We start from the raw sequence: 19,084 nt of genomic DNA, 5'->3' as shown, positions 1-19,084 counted from the left end.
AGCTTCCAAGCTACCTTTTACCCCAAGTCATACCTTCCTTACACGTAGCTCCGTGTCTGCTACACCTCTCAGCTAAACCCTCCTCCCACTTTGCCTTACCCTCCAAGTCTCAAGAATACATTTCTTAAAGGGACAGTATACTGTAAAATTATTTTCCAATTAATGTATTTTCAATGACTTGTTATACCAGCTGCAGTGTATAAAATGTATGAGGAATTGCATTTTTAGATTTGTGTATATGAAGTAGCTGGTGTTGTGCTTTTAAACCACAGCCTGTTACAATGGGTTGAGCTATGGGTTGAGCTTCAGGTACTTTCCGATCTCATCATGTTATCACTTATTTACACACACTAGCTTCCTTATCTTATATCAGTTTGTAAACCAAAGCTCAATACTTAGAAAGAACAATGGAAATTACTTAAAACTATCCTGCACCCCACTGAGATAGTAATTTCTTCTGCTGCCTGTGTTTACATAGTCTGTCATGTCAATAGCATATACTCAAGTATCAAAACTTTTATGCAGAAAGAAAAGAGAAAAGGAGCACAAGGCAAACTCAAGTGATGGTTTTATTACAAAAAATTGCACACGCAAACAATATTGCACTTACTAGATATATAAAAACAACAAGCATTCAGGGGAAGCGTATAGTAGTGAGAATTTCCTTGTCGCTTACAGCAAGGCTGAGATGGATTGCCTTCTTATGCTGCACCAAAGTCTCTGACAAGTTTTCCGGATACCTTGTACGCATACTTTGTGGCTTGGCGAGGACAAGTGCACTTCAACTCTGTATTTTAGTTCTTGACCTAGACGCGTTTCCCGCGATAAGAGGCCAGGCTTTTTAAAGAGGAGAAATTGACTGATGTTTTCAAAATATACATAATACAGTCCCCATGTAAGCGGTTGTACATTTAAAGTTAAGTGCCGTAACTGCAACCAGTGTTATCTGTTCACTTATAGGCTTTGACAAATTAAGCATATCCATCTAGCGGTCTACAATTATATAATATATTAAGAGGCAAAACATCCTTTACGAAATACCAGTACCGTAACTGTAGTCTATTAAAAATCATTTAGTAACAGTACTCAGTAATCCATCTACATTACCCACAGTAAGCGGTACGTTTAATTAGTATCTGGTATTAGGAATCAGGCCCGTAATAGAATATAACACACGGCACACTATAAACACATATCCATTAGGAGAGCCCTGTAGGTCTTGAGCATATACATAGAACAAAGACGTTATGCTTTGCATATATTGTGACTAGTAGCATAACGCAATAAAGCATCAACTCAGAGAATAATATACAATATATTATGTACTTATAATCACCTAAGCGATCAACCATAATAGGGCATTACAATTGAATAACGATATGAACTGTTTTTATGTTTTTATTAATTTATTTTTTTGCATTGTGGAAATATCTAATAAGGTATATTTTTAATATGAAGTGTAAATCGAAATATATATATATCAAAGTTTTTTAGTAGACACAAAAATTTTTTTTAACTAAACGTTCTGGTTTTATATATGTATTAATTTTTTTAGTATGGTATAATTGATTGAGATAAATGTGAACTAATACAAGTGGCAGATACCCGACACACCTCCATCTTGTGATTGGTGTACTTCCCTTTAAATACAAAGGGTGCAATTTTGAAAACATCCGTCAATTTCTCCTCTTGAAAAAGCTCGGCCACTGGCCAGGGGAAACACGTTGAGATCAGGAACTAAAATACAGAGTTGAAGTGCCCTTATCCTCGCCAAGCCACCAAGTTTGCTTACAAAAGGTATCCAGAAAACTTGTCAGACATTGGTGCGGCAAAAGAAGGCAATCCATCTCAGCCTTGCTGTAAGAGATAAAGAAATTCTAACTACTATACGCTTCCCATGAATGCTTGTTGTTTTTATATATCTAGCAAGTGCAATATTGTTTGCGCATGCAATTTTTTGTAATAAAATCATCACTTGAGTCTTGCCTTGTGCGCCTCTTTTCTTTCTGCATATGTAACTACACATCAAGCCAAGGACAGGAAATACCAGGCTGGACAGAGGCAGCACAGAACAGGCACATCGACTCCACATCAAGAATTAAAGATATGGTCATCAGAATCTAAGAATACAGAGCCAAGGCACAGCCCACATAAGGATATGAGAACACAGATCGGGAGCTCTACCAAAATCACATATACCCAGTGATATCATGTTTATCGTCTTTGGAACTTAAAACTTAAGGTACTGTGGTGTTATCCCAAGGCATTAAAATCGGACAAACACACACAACTATAGTGGGTTATTTAAACCTTTGGGGACTCGAATCTTACAAAGTTTTTATACTATTATATTTATATCATTATGTGTATATTATCGTATATATAAAGGTATCCCAATGTTATATGCATTATATGTACTAAGTTTATTTTTGTTTGTTTTTTGTATTGAGCTACTAGATTTTCTAACCAAGACTCAGACAACGAACTTTGTGAGTAACATCATTTATAGTGACACTATATCACACACGGTATCGTAATCATTTATACATCCACCAAGATAGTGAAACACAGTGAGAGAATTACCTTTCTTTATTCACATTACCAAAATTTGCAGATGCTTTATTTTTGTACCCACGAGCATAGATCAGAACATAGCGCAATTAATATTTCCAACAGTTTTATATCAAAACTTTTAGTATAGGTTGTGATACCACAGGCTAAATCAGCTATTTCATATGCAGAAATAGGGGTAAAGGAGTCACTTGTAAACAATTTAATACACTCCAGCAGGTAAAATGGATCATTGGGAACAATTTAAAGGGGAGAAAAATTTTGGGTGAACTGTCCCTTTAAAATCTCTCAATAACACTGCACCTTATACCAATGTCTTCTCTCAATTTTACATCCTCACGTTCACAGCTACAGTACTATTCTAAAACTGCACCTTTTTGTGGAATTATCTGTTCCAAGCTTTTATTATTTCCAGCTTTTCCCTAAAAACACTACTCTTCCGTGAACCTTTGTACAAGGTGACCTACATCCAATGGAAACAAAGGCATGCCCCTGTCCCTTTGTTGTTCATTTATTTTGTAAATATTACCTGATAATCATCAGACCACTGCATAGAATATTAAAAAAAAAAAAACTTCATTCATTACTTTTCGGAAATAAGAACCTGGCCACCAGGAGGCGGGAAATAAGAACCTGGCCACCAGGAGGCGGAAAAAGCCACCCCAGCCAAAGGCTTAAATACTCCTCCCACTTCCCTCATCCCCCAGTCATTCTGCCGAGGAACAAGGAACAGTAGAAATACCAGAGTGAAAAGGTGCCAGAAGAATAAAAAATAAGAGATGCCCCACAGAAAAAATATGGGTGGGGAGCTGTGGACATATGAAGAAAAGAAAATTATCAGGTAAGCATAATTTAAGTTTTTCTTCATAAAAGGAAAGAGTCCACAGCTGCATTCATTACTTTTGAAAAAATACCCAAGCTAGAGGACACTGAATACAAAAAAGGGAGGGTACAATAAACTGCCCATTCTGAGGGCACCAGGCCTGAAAAACCACAACCCGACCAAACCCCGCTTCGTCTGAGCCGGGCAAAAAAACTAGAAGTAAAAGACCCCAAGGACACCGACTCGTAGATAGTCTGAAAACCTAACAAGAGACCGCAAGCAGACTCGCTGAGCCAAAACTCCTCCAGGAGAACCGTTGCCCTGCAGTCAGTCCCCACACAACCCATACTAGTACAGTACCAAAATCCCCCAAAGGGAGAGAACAAGGGTAAGCGAAAAGGATACCCAAAAGGTACAGCAAAATCCATAAAGGAAACACCCCCTTCAAAGGAAGGCCAAATCACACAGACGCAAATGGATCCCTAGAACAAGGGGAGACGATGCCCAACCCACAAGGGAGCAACCAGGCATCATCAATGAGAAGAAACATCTCCCAAATATCGTGCAACAGCACCGAAAATACAGCTGAAGACAAAGTCCTCAAACTGTCAGAACTCTGAGACTGAGGCACAGAACCTCTAAAAAACATAATTTATGCTTACCTGATAAATTCCTTTCTTCTGTAGTGTGATCAGTCCACGGGTCATCATTACTTCTGGGATATTACTCCTCCCCAACAGGAAGTGCAAGAGGATTCACCCAGCAGAGCTGCATATAGCTCCTCCCCTCTACGTCACCCCCAGTCATTCGACCAAGGACCAACGAGAAAGGAGAAACCAAGGGTGTAGTGGTGACTGGAGTATAATTTAAAAAATAACTGCCTGCCTTAAAAACAGGGCGGGCCGTGGACTGATCACACTACAGAAGAAAGGAATTTATCAGGTAAGCATAAATTATGTTTTCTTCTGTTAAGTGTGATCAGTCCACGGGTCATCATTACTTCTGGGATACCAATACCAAAGCAAAAGTACACGGATGACGGGAGGGATAGGCAGGCTCTTTATACAGAAGGAACCACTGCCTGAAGAACCTTTCTCCCAAAAATAGCCTCCGAGGAAGCAAAAGTGTCAAATTTGTAAAATTTGGAAAAAGTATGAAGCGAAGACCAAGTTGCAGCCTTGCAAATCTGTTCAACAGAGGCCTCATTCTTGAAGGCCCAAGTGGAAGCCACAGCTCTAGTAGAATGAGCTGTAATCCTTTCAGGAGGCTGCTGTCCAGCAGTCTCATAAGCTAAACGTATTATACTACGAAGCCAAAAGGAAAGAGAGGTAGCAGAAGCCTTTTGACCTCTCCTCTGACCAGAGTACACGACAAACAGAGAAGATGTTTGTCGAAATTCCTTAGTTGCCTGTAAGTAAAATTTTAGGGCACGAACTACGTCCAGATTGTGTAGTAGACGTTCCTTCTTCGAAGAAGGATTTGGGCACAAAGAAGGAACAACAATCTCTTGATTGATATTCCTGTTAGTGACTACTTTAGGTAAGAACCCAGGTTTAGTACGCAGAACTACCTTATCTGAATGAAAAATCAAATAAGGAGAATCACAATGTAAGGCTGATAACTCAGAGACTCTTCGAGCCGAGGAAATAGCCATTAAAAATAGAACTTTCCAAGATAACAACTTTATATCAATGGAATGGAGGGGTTCAAACGGAACGCCCTGTAAAACGTTAAGAACAAGGTTTAAACTCCATGGCGGAGCAACAGTTTTAAACACAGGCTTAATCCTCGCCAAAGCCTGACAAAAAGCCTGAACGTCTGGCACTTCTGACAGACGTTTGTGTAACAGAATAGACAGAGCTGAGATCTGTCCCTTTAATGAACTAGCGGATAAACCCTTTTCTAAACCTTCTTGTAGAAAGGACAATATCCTAGGAATCCTAACCTTACTCCAAGAGTAACCTTTGGATTCACACCAATATAGGTATTTACGCCATATCTTATGGTAAATCTTTATGGTAACAGGCTTCCTAGCCTGTATTAAGGTGTCAATAACTGACTCAGAAAACCCACGTCTTGATAAAATCAAACGTTCAATTTCCAAGCAGTCAGCTTCAGAGAAGTTAGATTTTGATGTTTGAAAGGACCCTGTATCAGGAGATCCTGTTTCAGAGGTAGAGACCAAGGTGGACAGGATGACATGTCCACCAGGTCTGCATACCAAGTCCTGCGTGGCCATGCAGGTGCTATTAGAATCACTGATGCTCTCTCCTGTTTGATTCTGGCAATCAATCGAGGAAGCATCGGGAAGGGTGGAAACACATAAGCCATCCTGAAGTCCCAAGGTGCTGTCAGGGCATCTATTAGGACTGCTCCTGGATCCCTGGATCTGGACCCGTAACGAGGAAGCTTGGCGTTCTGTCGAGACGCCATGAGATCTATCTCTGGTTTGCCCCAACGTCGAAGTATTTGGGCAAAGACCTCCGGATGAAGTTCCCACTCCCCCGGATGAAAAGTCTGACGACTTAAGAAATCCGCCTCCCAGTTCTCCACTCCCGGGATGTGGATTGCTGACAGGTGGCAAGAGTGAGACTCTGCCCAGCGAATTATCTTTGATACTTCCATCATTGCTAGGGAGCTCCTTGTCCCTCCCTGATGGTTGATGTAAGCTACAGTCGTGATGTTGTCCGACTGAAACCTGATGAACCCCCGAGTTGTCAACTGGGGCCAAGCCAGGAGGGCATAGAGAACTGCTCTCAATTCCAGAATGTTTATTGGCAGGAGACTCTCCTCCTGACTCCATTGTCCCTGAGCCTTCAGAGAATTCCAGACGGCACCCCAACCTAGAAGGCTGGCGTCTGTTGTTACAATTGTCCAGTCTGGTCTGCTGAATGGCATCCCCCTGGACAGATGTGGCCGAGAAAGCCACCATAGAAGAGAATTTCTGGTCTCTTGATCCAGATTCAGAGAAGGGGACAAGTCTGAGTAATCCCCATTCCACTGACTTAGCATGCATAGTTGCAGTGGTCTGAGGTGTAAGCGAGCAAATGGCACTATGTCCATTGCCGCTACCATTAAGCCGATTACCTCCATGCATTGAGCCACTGACGGGTGTTGAATGGAATGAAGGGTGCGGCAAGCACTTTGAAGTCTTGTTAACCTGTCCTCTGTCAGGTAAATCTTCATTTCTACAGAATCTATAAGAGTCCCCAGGAAGGGAACTCTTGTGAGTGGAACGAGTGAACTTTTCTTTTCGTTCACCTTCCATCCATGTGACCTTAGAAAAGCCAGTACTAACTCTGTATGAGACTTGGCAGTTTGAAAGCTTGAAGCTTGTATCAGAATGTCGTCTAGGTACGGAGCTACCGAAATTCCCCGCGGTCTTAGTACCGCCAGAAGAGCACCTAGAACCTTTGTGAAGATTCTTGGAGCTGTAGCCAATCCGAATGGAAGAGCTACAAACTGGTAATGCCTGTCTAGAAAGGCAAACCTTAGATACCGGTAATGATCTTTGTGAATCGGTATGTGAAGGTAAGCATCCTTTAAATCCACTGTGGTCATGTACTGACCTTCTTGGATCATGGGTAAAATTGTCCGAATAGTCTCCATTTTGAATGATGGAACTCTTAGGAATTTGTTTAGGATCTTTAAATCCAGGATTGGTCTGAAAGTTCCCTCTTTTTTGGGAACCACAAACAGATTTGAGTAAAACCCCTGTCCCTGTTCCGACCGTGGAACTGGATGGATTACTCCCATTAACAATAGTTCTTGTATGCAGCGTAGAAACGCTTCTTTCTTTGTTTGGTTTGTTGACAACCTTGACAGATGAAATCTCTCTCTTGGAGGAGAGTATTTGAAGTCCAGAAGGTATCCCTGAGATATTATCTCTAGCGCCCAGGGATCCTGGACATCTCTTGCCCAAGCCTGGGCGAAGAGAGAAAGTCTGCCCCCCACTAGATCCGATCCCGGATCGGGGGCCCTCAATTCATGCTGTTTTAGGGGCAGCAGCAGGTTTCCTGGCCTGCTTGCCCTTGTTCCAGGACTGGTTAGGTCTCCAGCCTTGTCTGTAGCGAGTACCAGATCCTTCTTGTTTTGGAGCAGTGGAAGTTGATGCTGCTCCTGCTTTGAAATTCCGAAAGGAACGAAAATTAGACTGTCTAGCCTTAGGTTTGGCTTTGTCTTGAGTCAGGGCGTGGCCCTTACCTCCTGTAATGTCAGCGATAATTTCTTTCAAACCGGGCCCAAATAAGGTCTGTCCCTTGAAAGGTATATTAAGTAATTTGGACTTAGAAGTTACATCAGCTGACCAGGATTTTAGCCACAGTGCTCTACGCGCCTGAATGGCGAATCCGGAATTCTTAGCCGTAAGTTTAATTAAATGTACTACGGCTTCCGAAATGAATGAATTAGCTAGCTTAAGTATTCTAAGCCTGTCCGAAATGTCGTCCAGCGTAGCTGAACTAAGGTTCTCTTCTAGAGACTCAATCCAGAATGCCGCTGCAGCCGTGACCGGCGCAATGCATGCAAGGGGTTGCAATATAAAACCTTGTTGAACAAACATTTTCTTAAGGTAACCCTCTAACTTTTTATCCATTGGATCTGAAAAGGCACAGCTATCCTCTACCGGGATAGTGGTACGCTTAGCTAAAGTAGAAACTGCTCCCTCCACCTTAGGGACCGTTTGCCATAAGTCCCGTGTGGCGGTGTCTAATGGAAACATCTTTCTAAATATCGGAGGCGGTGAGAACGGCACAGCGGGTCTATCCCACTCCTTAGTAATAATTTCAGTTAGTCTCTTAGGTATAGGAAAAACGTCAGTACTTGTTGGTACAGCAAAATATTTATCCAACCTACACATTTTCTCTGGTATTGCAACTGTGTTACAATCATTCAGGGCCGCTAACACCTCCCCTAGTAATACACGGAGGTTTTCCAGCTTAAATTTAAAATTTGAAATATCTGAATCCAATCTGTTTGGATCAGAACCGTCAGCCGCAGAATGAAGCTCTCCGTCCTCATGTTCTGCAAGTTGTGATGCAGTATCTGACATGGCCCTAGCATTATCAGCGCACTCTGTTCTCACCCCAGAGTGATCACGCTTGCCTCTTAGTTCTGGTAATTTAGCCAAAACCTCAGTCATAACAGTAGCCATATCTTGTAATGTTATTTGTAATGGCCGCCCAGATGTACTGGGCGCCACCATATCGCGCACCTCCCGAGCGGGAGATGCAGGTACTGTCACGTGAGGCGAGTTAGTCGGCATAACTCTCCCCTCGTTGTTTGGTGAAATTTGTTCAATTTGTACAGATTGACTTTTATTTAAAGTAGCATCAATACAGTTAGTACATAAATTTCTATTGGGCTCCACTTTGGCGTTGGCACAAATAGTACAGGTCTCATCCTCTGAATCAGACATGTTTAACACACTAGCAAATAAACTTGCAACTTGGAAATATTATTCAAGTAAAACACAATGAAAAAACGTACTGTGCTTTAAGAAGCACTGAAAGATATATAACAGTTGAAATCAATAAACTTTGAAAAACAAAACACAATTTAGCAAAGGTTTGTTCCCATTAGCAAAGAAAAACTAACCCTGATGGCATAAAAAAGTTAAAGAATAAACGTTTTTTATCACAGTCAACTATAATCTCACAGCTCTGTTAGATTACTTCCCTCAAACAAGCTTTGAAGACCCCTGAGTTCTGTAGAGATAAACCGGAACATGCAGGAAAAAACAATGAGCTTCTGACTGAAATTTTTGATGCGTAGCAAAAGCGCCAAAAAAAAGGTCCCTCCCCCTCACACACAACAGTGAGAGAGATCAGTAAACTGTCATAATTAGATCAAGCAACTGCCAAGTGGAAAAATAGTGCCCAAACATTTTATTCACCCAGTACCTCAGAAAATGAAAACGATTTTACATTCCAGCAAAAACGTTTAACATAAATTAAGAGTTATTAAAAAACCTGTTGCTTTGCAATTAGGCTAAAGTCTTATATACACAGTGTAATTCCAGTGAAGTACCATTCCCCAGAATACTCAAATGTTAAATATACATACATGATATTATGTCGGTATGGCAGGATTTTCTCATCAATTCCATTGTCAGAAAATAAAAACTGCTACATACCTCTTTGCAGATTAAACTGCCCGCTGTCCCCTGATCTGAAGTTTACCTCTCCTCAGATGGCCGAGAAACAGCAATATGATCTTAACAACTCCGGCTAAAATCATAGTAAAAACTCTGGTAGATTCTTCTTCAAACTCCACCAGAGAAGGAATAACACACTCCGGTGCTATTAAAAAATAAACTTTTGGTTGAAGAAATAAAACTAAATAAAATCACCATAGTCCTCTCACACATCCTATCTAGTCGTTGGGTGCAAGAGAATGACTGGGGGTGACGTAGAGGGGAGGAGCTATATGCAGCTCTGCTGGGTGAATCCTCTTGCACTTCCTGTTGGGGAGGAGTAATATCCCAGAAGTAATGATGACCCGTGGACTGATCACACTTAACAGAAGAAAAGAAGGTCCACTGTCACCCCCAAGACCTGAGGATGAACAACAGATCTCAGATCCTACACCTAGCCGGATCAGACCAAGCAACGGCAGATCTGAAAGCAAGAGAACCGAAAGGAACCCCAAGACCGGCCCCCAAAAGGGCAGAAGAATGGACACAGCCACTTAAACCTAAAGACAAATTGAGCAGGAGTTAGACCTAAGGAGATCTAGCAAGGCCACCCGACTAAGTCTCAATGCAGAGCCAGCAACTGCCCAGATGGACAGGAACAACTCAAAGAGCAGACAAATCCCCGAACCAGATAAACATCTGTTCCAACCTCCCAAACACAGGAGAGGCCCCTAAAAGGGAACCACACTGCCGTGAGGACAAAGAGCCCCCTGAAGAGGAGAGGGTTTGAGAAACACCAGCCCATATGACTGGAAGTTGTAGGAAGAACAGATAGGACACAAGGCCACGGCACTGACTAACACGGAAGAACCCCTTAAAACACCATCTTCCTAGCACACATACGCGCAAAAGTGACAGCTGAGCAACCGCAAGCCTTCCGTTTGCTAGGCAGGAAAGCCCCCCCATCAGGTCAAGTCAGTTGGCTGTCCTAAGGGAACCATATCATCCGGCACAAGACAAGCCCCAAGGAGCCCCAGCTCTCAGAAAATTTGGCCAAGTTGTAAAACAGAACAGCCAGAACAAGGGCTAAGCCCAAGTACCCCGGAAACTGGAAACTGGAAACCCCCCCCCCCCCCCCCCCCCCAGCCAGTTCTAGGATCATAAGGTCCGGTAAAATCCCACAGCATGATCCACAAAGAGAAAACACAGAGTACAATCGGAAGATCAGGACGAGAAGCCAGGGCACAACAAATGTTTAGATTAAACAATCTTCCAGGAACATAAATCCCTCGTCTGATATATAAAAAAAAAATAAAAAAAACTCCCAGGGAAAAAAAATCCAGAATAACCCAGGTAACAAGAGCAAGAAGCCCTTGCAAGTCCCAACACAAAGGGAAGAGGCCACCCCTTGCAGGAGCCCAACACTCCAAAGAGCCAGGGCCTTAAAAGGACAATAGCGCTAACAGGCGTCCAAACAACATTAACATGACTGTGCTGGAAGAGCGGCTATTGTAAATCTCCTTTTCTGATTTTTCATCAGGATAAGGCGGTTTTGCGGACTTCATTTAAATTCTTTCCTAAGGTTGTGATTTCTCACAACTTTAATAGAGAAATTGTTGTCCCTTCCTTGTGTCCTAATCTTAAGAATTCTTTGGAGAAATCATTCCATTTTTTGGAGCTTTGAAATATTATGTTGAAGCTACTAAAGATTTCAGGAAGATTTCTAGTCTATTTGTTATCTTTTTTGGTTCTAGGAAAGGTCAGAGGGCTTCTACCGTTTCCTTGGCTTCGTGGTTAAAGCTTTGGTTTCATTCAGCTTATTTGTGGTCGGGTCAAGCCCCGTCTCAGAGAATTGCAGCTCATTCTACTAGATCAGTCTCCACTTCGTGGGCTTTTAAGAATGAAGCTTCAGTTGATCAGATTTGCAAAGAAGCAACCTGGTCTTCTTTGCATACATTTACTAAAGTCTACCGTTTTGATGTATTCGCTTCTTCGGAAGCAGTTTTTGGTAGAAAAGTTCTTCAGGCAGCTGTTTCTGTTTGATTCTTCTGCTTATAATTTCAGTTTTTTTCATTTAAATGAAAATTAATTTATATTTTGGGTTGTGGATTATTTTTTCTGCGAGAAATGGCTGTTTCTATTTTTATCCCTCCCTCTCTAGTGACTCTTGCGTGGAGTTCCACATCTTGGGTATTGCTATCCTATACGTCACTAGCTCATGGACTCTTGCCAATTACATGAAAGAAAACATAATTTATGTAAGAACTTACCTGATAAATTCATTTCTTTCATATTGGCAAGAGTCCATGAGGCCCACCCTTTTTGTGGTGGTTATTTTTTTTTGTATAAAGCACAATTATTTCTAAATTCCTTTGTTGATGCTTTTTACTCCTTTCTTTATCACCCCACTTCTTGGCTATTCGTTAAACTGAATTGTGGGTGTGGTGAGGGGTGTATTTATAGGCATTTTGAGGTTTGGGAAACTTTGCCCCTCCTGGTAGGATTGCATATCCCATACGTCACTAGCTCATGGACTCTTGCCAATATGAAAGAAAACAAAATTTATGCTTACCTGATAAATTTCTCTCTCTTGCGATGTATCGAGTCCACGGATTCATCCAATACTTGTGGGATATTCTCCTTCCCAACAGGAAGTGGCAAAGAGCACCCACAGCAGAGCTGTCTATATAGCTCCTCCCCTAACTCCACCCCGCAGTCATTCAACCGAAGGCTAGGAAGAAAAAGGAGAAACTATAGGGTGCAGAGGTGACTGAAGTTTTTTAATAAAATATACTACCTGTCTTAAATAGACAGGGCAGGCCGTGGACTCGATACATCGCAAGAGAAAGAAATTTATCAGGTAAGCATAAATTTTGTTTTCTCTTGCAAGATGTATAGAGTCCACAGATTCATCCAATATTTGTGGGATACCAATACCAAAGCTTTAGGACACGGATGACGGGAGGGACAAGACAGGTACCTAAACGGAAGGCACCACTGCTTGTAGCAACTTTCTCTCTAAAATAGCCTCCGAAGAAGCAAAAGTATCAAATTTGGAAAATTTGGAAAAAGCATGAAGCGAAGTCACCTCCTTACAAATCTGTTCAACAGAAGCCTCACTTTTAAAAGCCCATGTGGAAGCCACCACTCTAGTAGAGTGAGCTGTAATCCTTTCAGGAGGCTGCTGGCAAGCAGTCTCATAAGCCAAACGGATGATGCTTTTCAGCCAAAAAGAAAGAGGTTGCCGTAGCTTTTTGACCTCTCCGCTTTCCAGAATAGACAACAAACAATGAAGATGTTTGACGGAAATCTTTAGTTGCTTGTAAGTAGAACTTTAAGCACGAACCACATCTAGGTTGTGCAACAGACGTTCCTTCTTGGAAGAAGGATTAGGACACAGAGAAGGAACAACAATTTCCTGATTGATATTCCCATTAGAAACAACCTTAGGAAGGAATCCAGGTTTGGTACGCAAAACCACCTTATCAGCATGGAAAACAAGATAAGGTGAGTCACACTGTAAAGCAGATAATTCAGAAACTCTTCGAGCCGAAGAGATAAGCTTCTATCTTGGAAAGTTCTGTTTTTAGTAGCCAATGTCTATGGTATGCATAGGTTCAAACGGAACCCCTTGAAGAACTTTAAGAAATAAATTTAAACTCCATGGCGGTGCAACAGGTTTAAACACAGGCTTGATTCTAACTAAAGCCTGACAAAACGCCTGAATGTCTAACATCCGCCAGGCGCTTGTGTAAAAGGATAGACAAAGCAGATATTTGTCCCTTTAAGGAACTAGCTGATAATCCCTTCTCCAATCCTTCTTGGAGAAAGGATAATAGTCTAGGAATCCTGATCTTACTCCATGAGTAAACCTTGGAATCACAGCAGTAAAGATATTTACGCCATATCTTATGATAGATCTTCCTGGTGACAGGCTTTCGAGCCTGAATTAAGGTATCAATGACTGAATCAGAGAAACCACGCTTTGCTAAAATCAAGCGTTCAATCTCAAAGCAGTCAGACGCAGAAATTAGATTTGGGTGCTTGAATGGACCCCGAATCAGAAGGTCCTGAGTCAGCGGTAGAGTCATTGGTGGAACGGATGACATGTCCACCAGATCTGAATACCAAATCCTGCGCGGCCACGCAGGTGCTAGCAAAATCACTGAAGCTCTCTCCTGCTTGATTCTGGCAATCAGACGAGGAAGGAGAGGGAATGGTGGAAACACATAGGCCAGGTTGAAGGACCAGGGCACTGCTAGAGCATCTATCAGTACTGCCTGGGGATCACTTGACCTGGACCCGTAACAAGGAAGCTTGGTGTTCTGACGAGACACCATCAGATCCAATTCTGGTGTGCCCCATAGCTGAATCAGTTGGGCAAATACCTCCGGAAGGAGCTCCCACTCCCCCGGATGAAAAGTCTGACGACTTAGGAAATCCGCCTCCCAGTTCTCTACCCCTGGGATATGGATTGCTGAAAGGTGGCAAGAGAGTCTCTGCCCATCGGATTATTTTGGAAACCTCTATCATCGATAGAGAACTCAGTGTTCCCCCTTGATGATTGATATAAGCTACAGTCGTGATGTTGTCTGACTGAAATCTGATGAATTTGGCCGCAGCCAGTTGAGGCCACGCCTGAAGCGCATTGAATATCGCTCTCTGTTCTAGAATGTTTATCGGGAGCAGAGTCTCCTCCTGAGACCATAAACCCTGTGCTTTCAGGGAGTTCCAGACTGCACCCCAGCCCAGTAGGCTGGCATCTGTCGTAACTATGACCCACTCTGGTCTGCGGAAACACATTCCCAGAGACAGGTGAACCTGTGACAACCACCAGAGAAGAGAATCTCTGGTCACCTGATCCAGATCTATCTGAGGAGATAAATCTGCATAATCCCCATTCCACTGTTCGAGCATGCATAGTTGCAGTGGTCTGAGGTGTAGGCAGGCAAACGGAACCATGTCCATTGCCGCTACTATTAGTCCGATTACCTCCATACACTGAGCCACTGACCGCCGAGGAATGGAATGAAGAGCTCGGCAGGTGGTTACAAGTTTTGATTTCCTGACCTCCGTCAGAAATATTTTCATTTCTACCGAGTCTATCACTAGGAAGGAAACTCTTGTGAAGGGGGAGAGAGAACTTTTTTATGTTCACCTTCCACCCATGAGATCTCAGAAAAACCAACACGATGTCCGTGTGAGACTTGGCTAGTTGGAAAGTAGACACTTGAATTAAGATGTCGTCTAGATAAGGCACCTCTGCTATGCCCCGCGGTCTTAGAAGGGACCCTAGCACCTTTGTGAAAATTCTGGGAGCCGTGGCCAACCCGAAGGGAAGGGCCACAAACTGGTAATGCCTGTCCAGAAAGGCGAACCTGAGAAATTGGTGATCTCTGAATAGGGGTGTGCAGATACGCATCCTTTAAGTCCACGGTGGTCATATATTGACGCGCCTGGATCAGTGGCAGAAGAGTCCAAATAGTTTCCATCTTGAAAGATGGGACTCTGAGGAATCTGTTTAAGATCTTGAGATCCAAGATTGGTCTGAAAGTTCCTTCTTTTTTGGGAACCACAAACAGGTTGGAGTAAAACCCTTGCCCTTGTTCCGCTTTTGGAACTGGGTGAATCACTCCCATGGTATGTAGGTCTTCTACACAGCGTAAGAACACCTCTCTTTTTTTCTGGTTTGCAGACAATTGAGAAAGGTGAAATCTCCCCCTTGGGGGGGAATCTTTGAAGTCCAGAAGATATCCCGGGGAAACAATATCTAAAGCCCAGGAAGTCATCACAATCACTTTACCCTTCCTCTTGCTTAGAGCCGGCAAAGAGAATGAATGGGGGGTGGAGTTAGGGGAGAAGCTATATAGACAGCTCTGCTGTGGGTGCTCTCTTTGCCACTTCCTGTTGGGAAGGAGAATATCCCACAAGTATTGGATGAATCCGTGGACTCGATACATCTTGCAAGAGAAATTAATTTATCAGGTAAGTTCTTACATAAATTATGTTTTTCTGATCATTTTCTTTTCTTCAGATGGAAAGAGTCAACAGCTGCCTTCATTACTTTTGGGAAATTCAGAACCTGGCCACCAGGAGGAGGCAGACACCCTAGCCAAAGGCTTAAATACCTCTCCCACTTCCCTCATCCCCCAGTCATTCTGCCGAGGAACAAGGAACAGTTAAAAGAAATATCAGTGTGAAAAGGTGCCAGAAGAATAAAAACATACGCCACATTGAAAAACACGGGCAGGAGCTGTGGACTCTTTCCATCTGAAGAAAAAAAAAAAATTATCAGGTAAGCATGATTTAGGTTTTTCATCATAAATGGAAAGAGTCCACAGCTGCATTCATTACTTTTGGGAAAAAAATACCCAAGCTATAGAGGACACTGAATGCAAAAACGGGAGGGTACAAAAGGCGGCCCATTCTGAGGGCACCAGGCCAGCAACACAACCCAAAAAAAACCTGCTTCGTCCGACGCCGAAAAATTTCAAAGAGAAAAAAGCCCAAAGGACACTGACCCGCAGATAGTCTTTAAGCCTTGCTAGAGACTGCAGAAATAGACTCAACTTAGCCAACACGCCTCCAGGAGACCCCGCCGCCTAGCAGTCGGTCCCCAACAACCCACCCCTACAAGAGAAAGGGATCAACTACCGAAAACTCCCCAAAAAAGGAGAAGACGTGGAAGAAAAAAAAACAGGTTTCCCAAAAGAACTCTAAATAGGGTACATTAAGTTCCAAATAAAATAAGGAACCCCGAGACCCAAACCGGTCTTGAGAAAGGCAGGCAACGCCCAGATCCCGGAGAGTACAGAGACCAAAGTATAGGACCGGGAATCTAAAACCGAGAAAAACAATTTTTCTTAAAAGCAGTGCAACCGTACCGTAAAGGACAACCAAAGACAGGTCCCTCAAGTTACCGATAGCTCAGAATACTGAAATATTCAGAGATCGGACGCGTTCAACAACCCCAGATAAGTGAACACCTGAGCCAACGCTACACGCCATCACCTTATCACATATATTGAAAATGGAGAAACACAGGACCTCAGAGGTTCACAGATCAAATGATCCAAGGATGAACAACAGGTCTCAGATCCTGCTCCACACCAGACCAGCCCAAGCGACAGGCAGGTTTGAAAAATAGGGGAACAGAAAGGACCCCAATCACATACCATCAGGGAAGGAGGAATGGGGTGAACTCGGCCATCCCCAACAGAACTTGGGTGCCTACCCAAAGAGCTCCTTCAAATAGGTAATCCCAAAGAGGACCCCACAGGAGATTAACATAGCAAAAATGCAGTAGATCACTATGAAGACCCAGCATAATTGACAGTCTCAACATGGAGATTTCCATAAGTAGAGTTTGGACAGAACAAACCCAGAACAGCAAACTGCTCATCCTTACAGAATAAAAACAAACTGTTCCAACAACCTTCCAGAAGGACAAACACCCCCCGAAGGGAAGGGCACATATAAGAACAGCGCATATGCTCACAATACATGAGCCGGAGATTGATGAAAACAAAAAGCTGAATGAAAAACATCCAGACGACCTGATGAACACAGGAAAAAAAACTCCCCCCGATGGGGAGTATACGTCATTCAAAGAAAAGGCAAGCCATAGGAAGGTATCAACAACCGCACGGAAAACATGGCCAAGCTGCTAACTGGCTCAACTAGCCAGTCCTCAGGCAATAGCCTATGTTCCAGGAAAAACAGGATCGTCCCGAACCAGCCACAGGATCAGAAGCTTACGGACATCCAGAAAGATCCCAAACAAAACTAAAGGCCCGAGCCCCATAATTGTTTAAAACAAACAAACACCCCAGGGAATACAAATTCCCTGTCTGAAAAATCAGACCTCACAGGGGAATAACCAGATCAACCCAGAACAGGGGCAAAACTCACTCAAACTCGACCCAAAAGGAAGAGAACCCCCCTTACAGGAGTCAAACACTCCAAAAGAGAGCTAGGACACTACAGAGGCACACCAAGACTCCTAAAACCAAGGGAGAATTTGAGGACAAAGTCACCCTAAGAGCGAGTAGCACAAAGACTAGTCTACATTTTTCCTCAGAGGACCACACACAGAAGGAAAAGGAATGCAGAGAAAACCTTTAAGCGAAGCTTGGGGAAGGAGACAACCCAGCCTGACGTCCCTGATAGGGAGACAATCCGAAAGCAGGAAAGCCACACGGCCCTCCTTAAGAAAGATTACACTCTTCAGATAGCCCTACCTCAAACCATAAGGCTACCTTGTATCACCCATAAGGCAGCCAAACCACTAAGGACCCAAAGGAAGAGAACCTCAAAAAGGAACAAGTCCAGGAAAAGAAAATTCCAAGGAGTCCCTGAAGGCAAAACCGCCTAAAACCAGTGGCAAGGAGACTCCAAGTCCTCCAGACTTCCAACGCACGCGAGAAGGAAACAAACGAGTGTTTTAGCGGAACCCTACCGAGTCCCAGTCGACCAGCAAAAAAGGCTAACAAGGACTGAACCAATCCTCCATGCCTCGAACTGAACTTGTAAAAGAAAAACAAGTAACAAATAATGTGAAACACTCGGCGCCCCAACAGAACAGGCGCCACATGTCTGAAATAGGCCACAAAACAGAAGGGTCCGATCCCAATCAGGACCAGCCTGAAATTCAGGGTCGATACCGTCAAGGCCGCAGATAAACATCCCCAGAGATGGAGAATAAACATAGGACTAACATGTCCTCACAACAAACAAACTTCCATAGAAGTAAACTGAGCAATAAAAAATCACGAGCATCGATTCCAGAAAAATTCCCGAAGGAAATACATGAATATGAGCTCAAATAAAAAATCATCCTAACCGGATAAAAATATATACAAGGCAACCCATAGGTTATCGCCCAAGAAGAACAGACACACCCGCAGGACTGGGATCCTGTTCTCCCAGCTCAGGACTGGAAAGGATACTCAAATAAGGCTATAGAAAGATTACTTCATCCTCATATAGCTAATGTTGCAAGCCATTCTAAGAAGAAGACTGAGAATTCCCACATCCGTTAAGGATGGGATCAGCCAACAATTCCAGAATGTGTCTCAAAAGGAAAAGAAGGCGTACCAGTCTAACGAAAGGCACAGCATACCTTCGCCAGAGCAGAAGACGATCCCGAAGGTTGACTCCGGAGAGCTGAGCAGGTCATCCCATGCCTGAGAGCCGCGGTCAACAGAACGCGTAAAATATATCGCAAGCACACTTCTGGTAGTTGCAGATGCACCAGCACTATAACAATGGACATGCAAAAACGTGCCATGACCGAGGGGGGAGCAAGTCACCTTTCAGAGAAGGCTAAGCAAAATCTGGGATACCTGCATGTGTAGTAAGCATTGGTGGTAGGGAACTTGCCACTCAAGGAACAGATCCCCCAGAGACGGATGGCTCAACGGCCCCTTGATTCCCCAATCCCGAGGAATTGAGCACTCTAAGACAGCATTTTGAACATAACTGAAGGGCATGTATCACCCGGGCTCCACAATATCAGAATCCTCCATAACTGTGATACTGAATAAACAAATATATTT

At 43.2% G+C, this 19,084-nt stretch overlaps 1 protein-coding gene across 1 annotated transcript in view; it reads right to left on the bottom strand.

Annotated features, from left to right (window-relative positions):
• MGAT5 (alpha-1,6-mannosylglycoprotein 6-beta-N-acetylglucosaminyltransferase) overlaps positions 1–18,816 on the bottom strand; it is a 653,341-nt gene extending 634,525 nt beyond the window's left edge. The window contains exon 1 of the mRNA XM_053712510.1: positions 18,649–18,816. Within this exon, the coding sequence (XP_053568485.1) occupies positions 18,649–18,816 (168 nt within the window). The remainder of the gene's footprint in view (positions 1–18,648) is intronic.
• Positions 18,817–19,084: the final 268 nt, after the last annotated feature.

The sequence above is a fragment of the Bombina bombina genome, chromosome 1, assembly GCF_027579735.1.
Source record: "Bombina bombina isolate aBomBom1 chromosome 1, aBomBom1.pri, whole genome shotgun sequence".
Classification (NCBI taxonomy): domain Eukaryota; kingdom Metazoa; phylum Chordata; class Amphibia; order Anura; family Bombinatoridae; genus Bombina; species Bombina bombina.
Note: the sequence above shows the minus strand (reverse complement) of the source record. Positions and strands in the feature narration are given on the sequence as shown.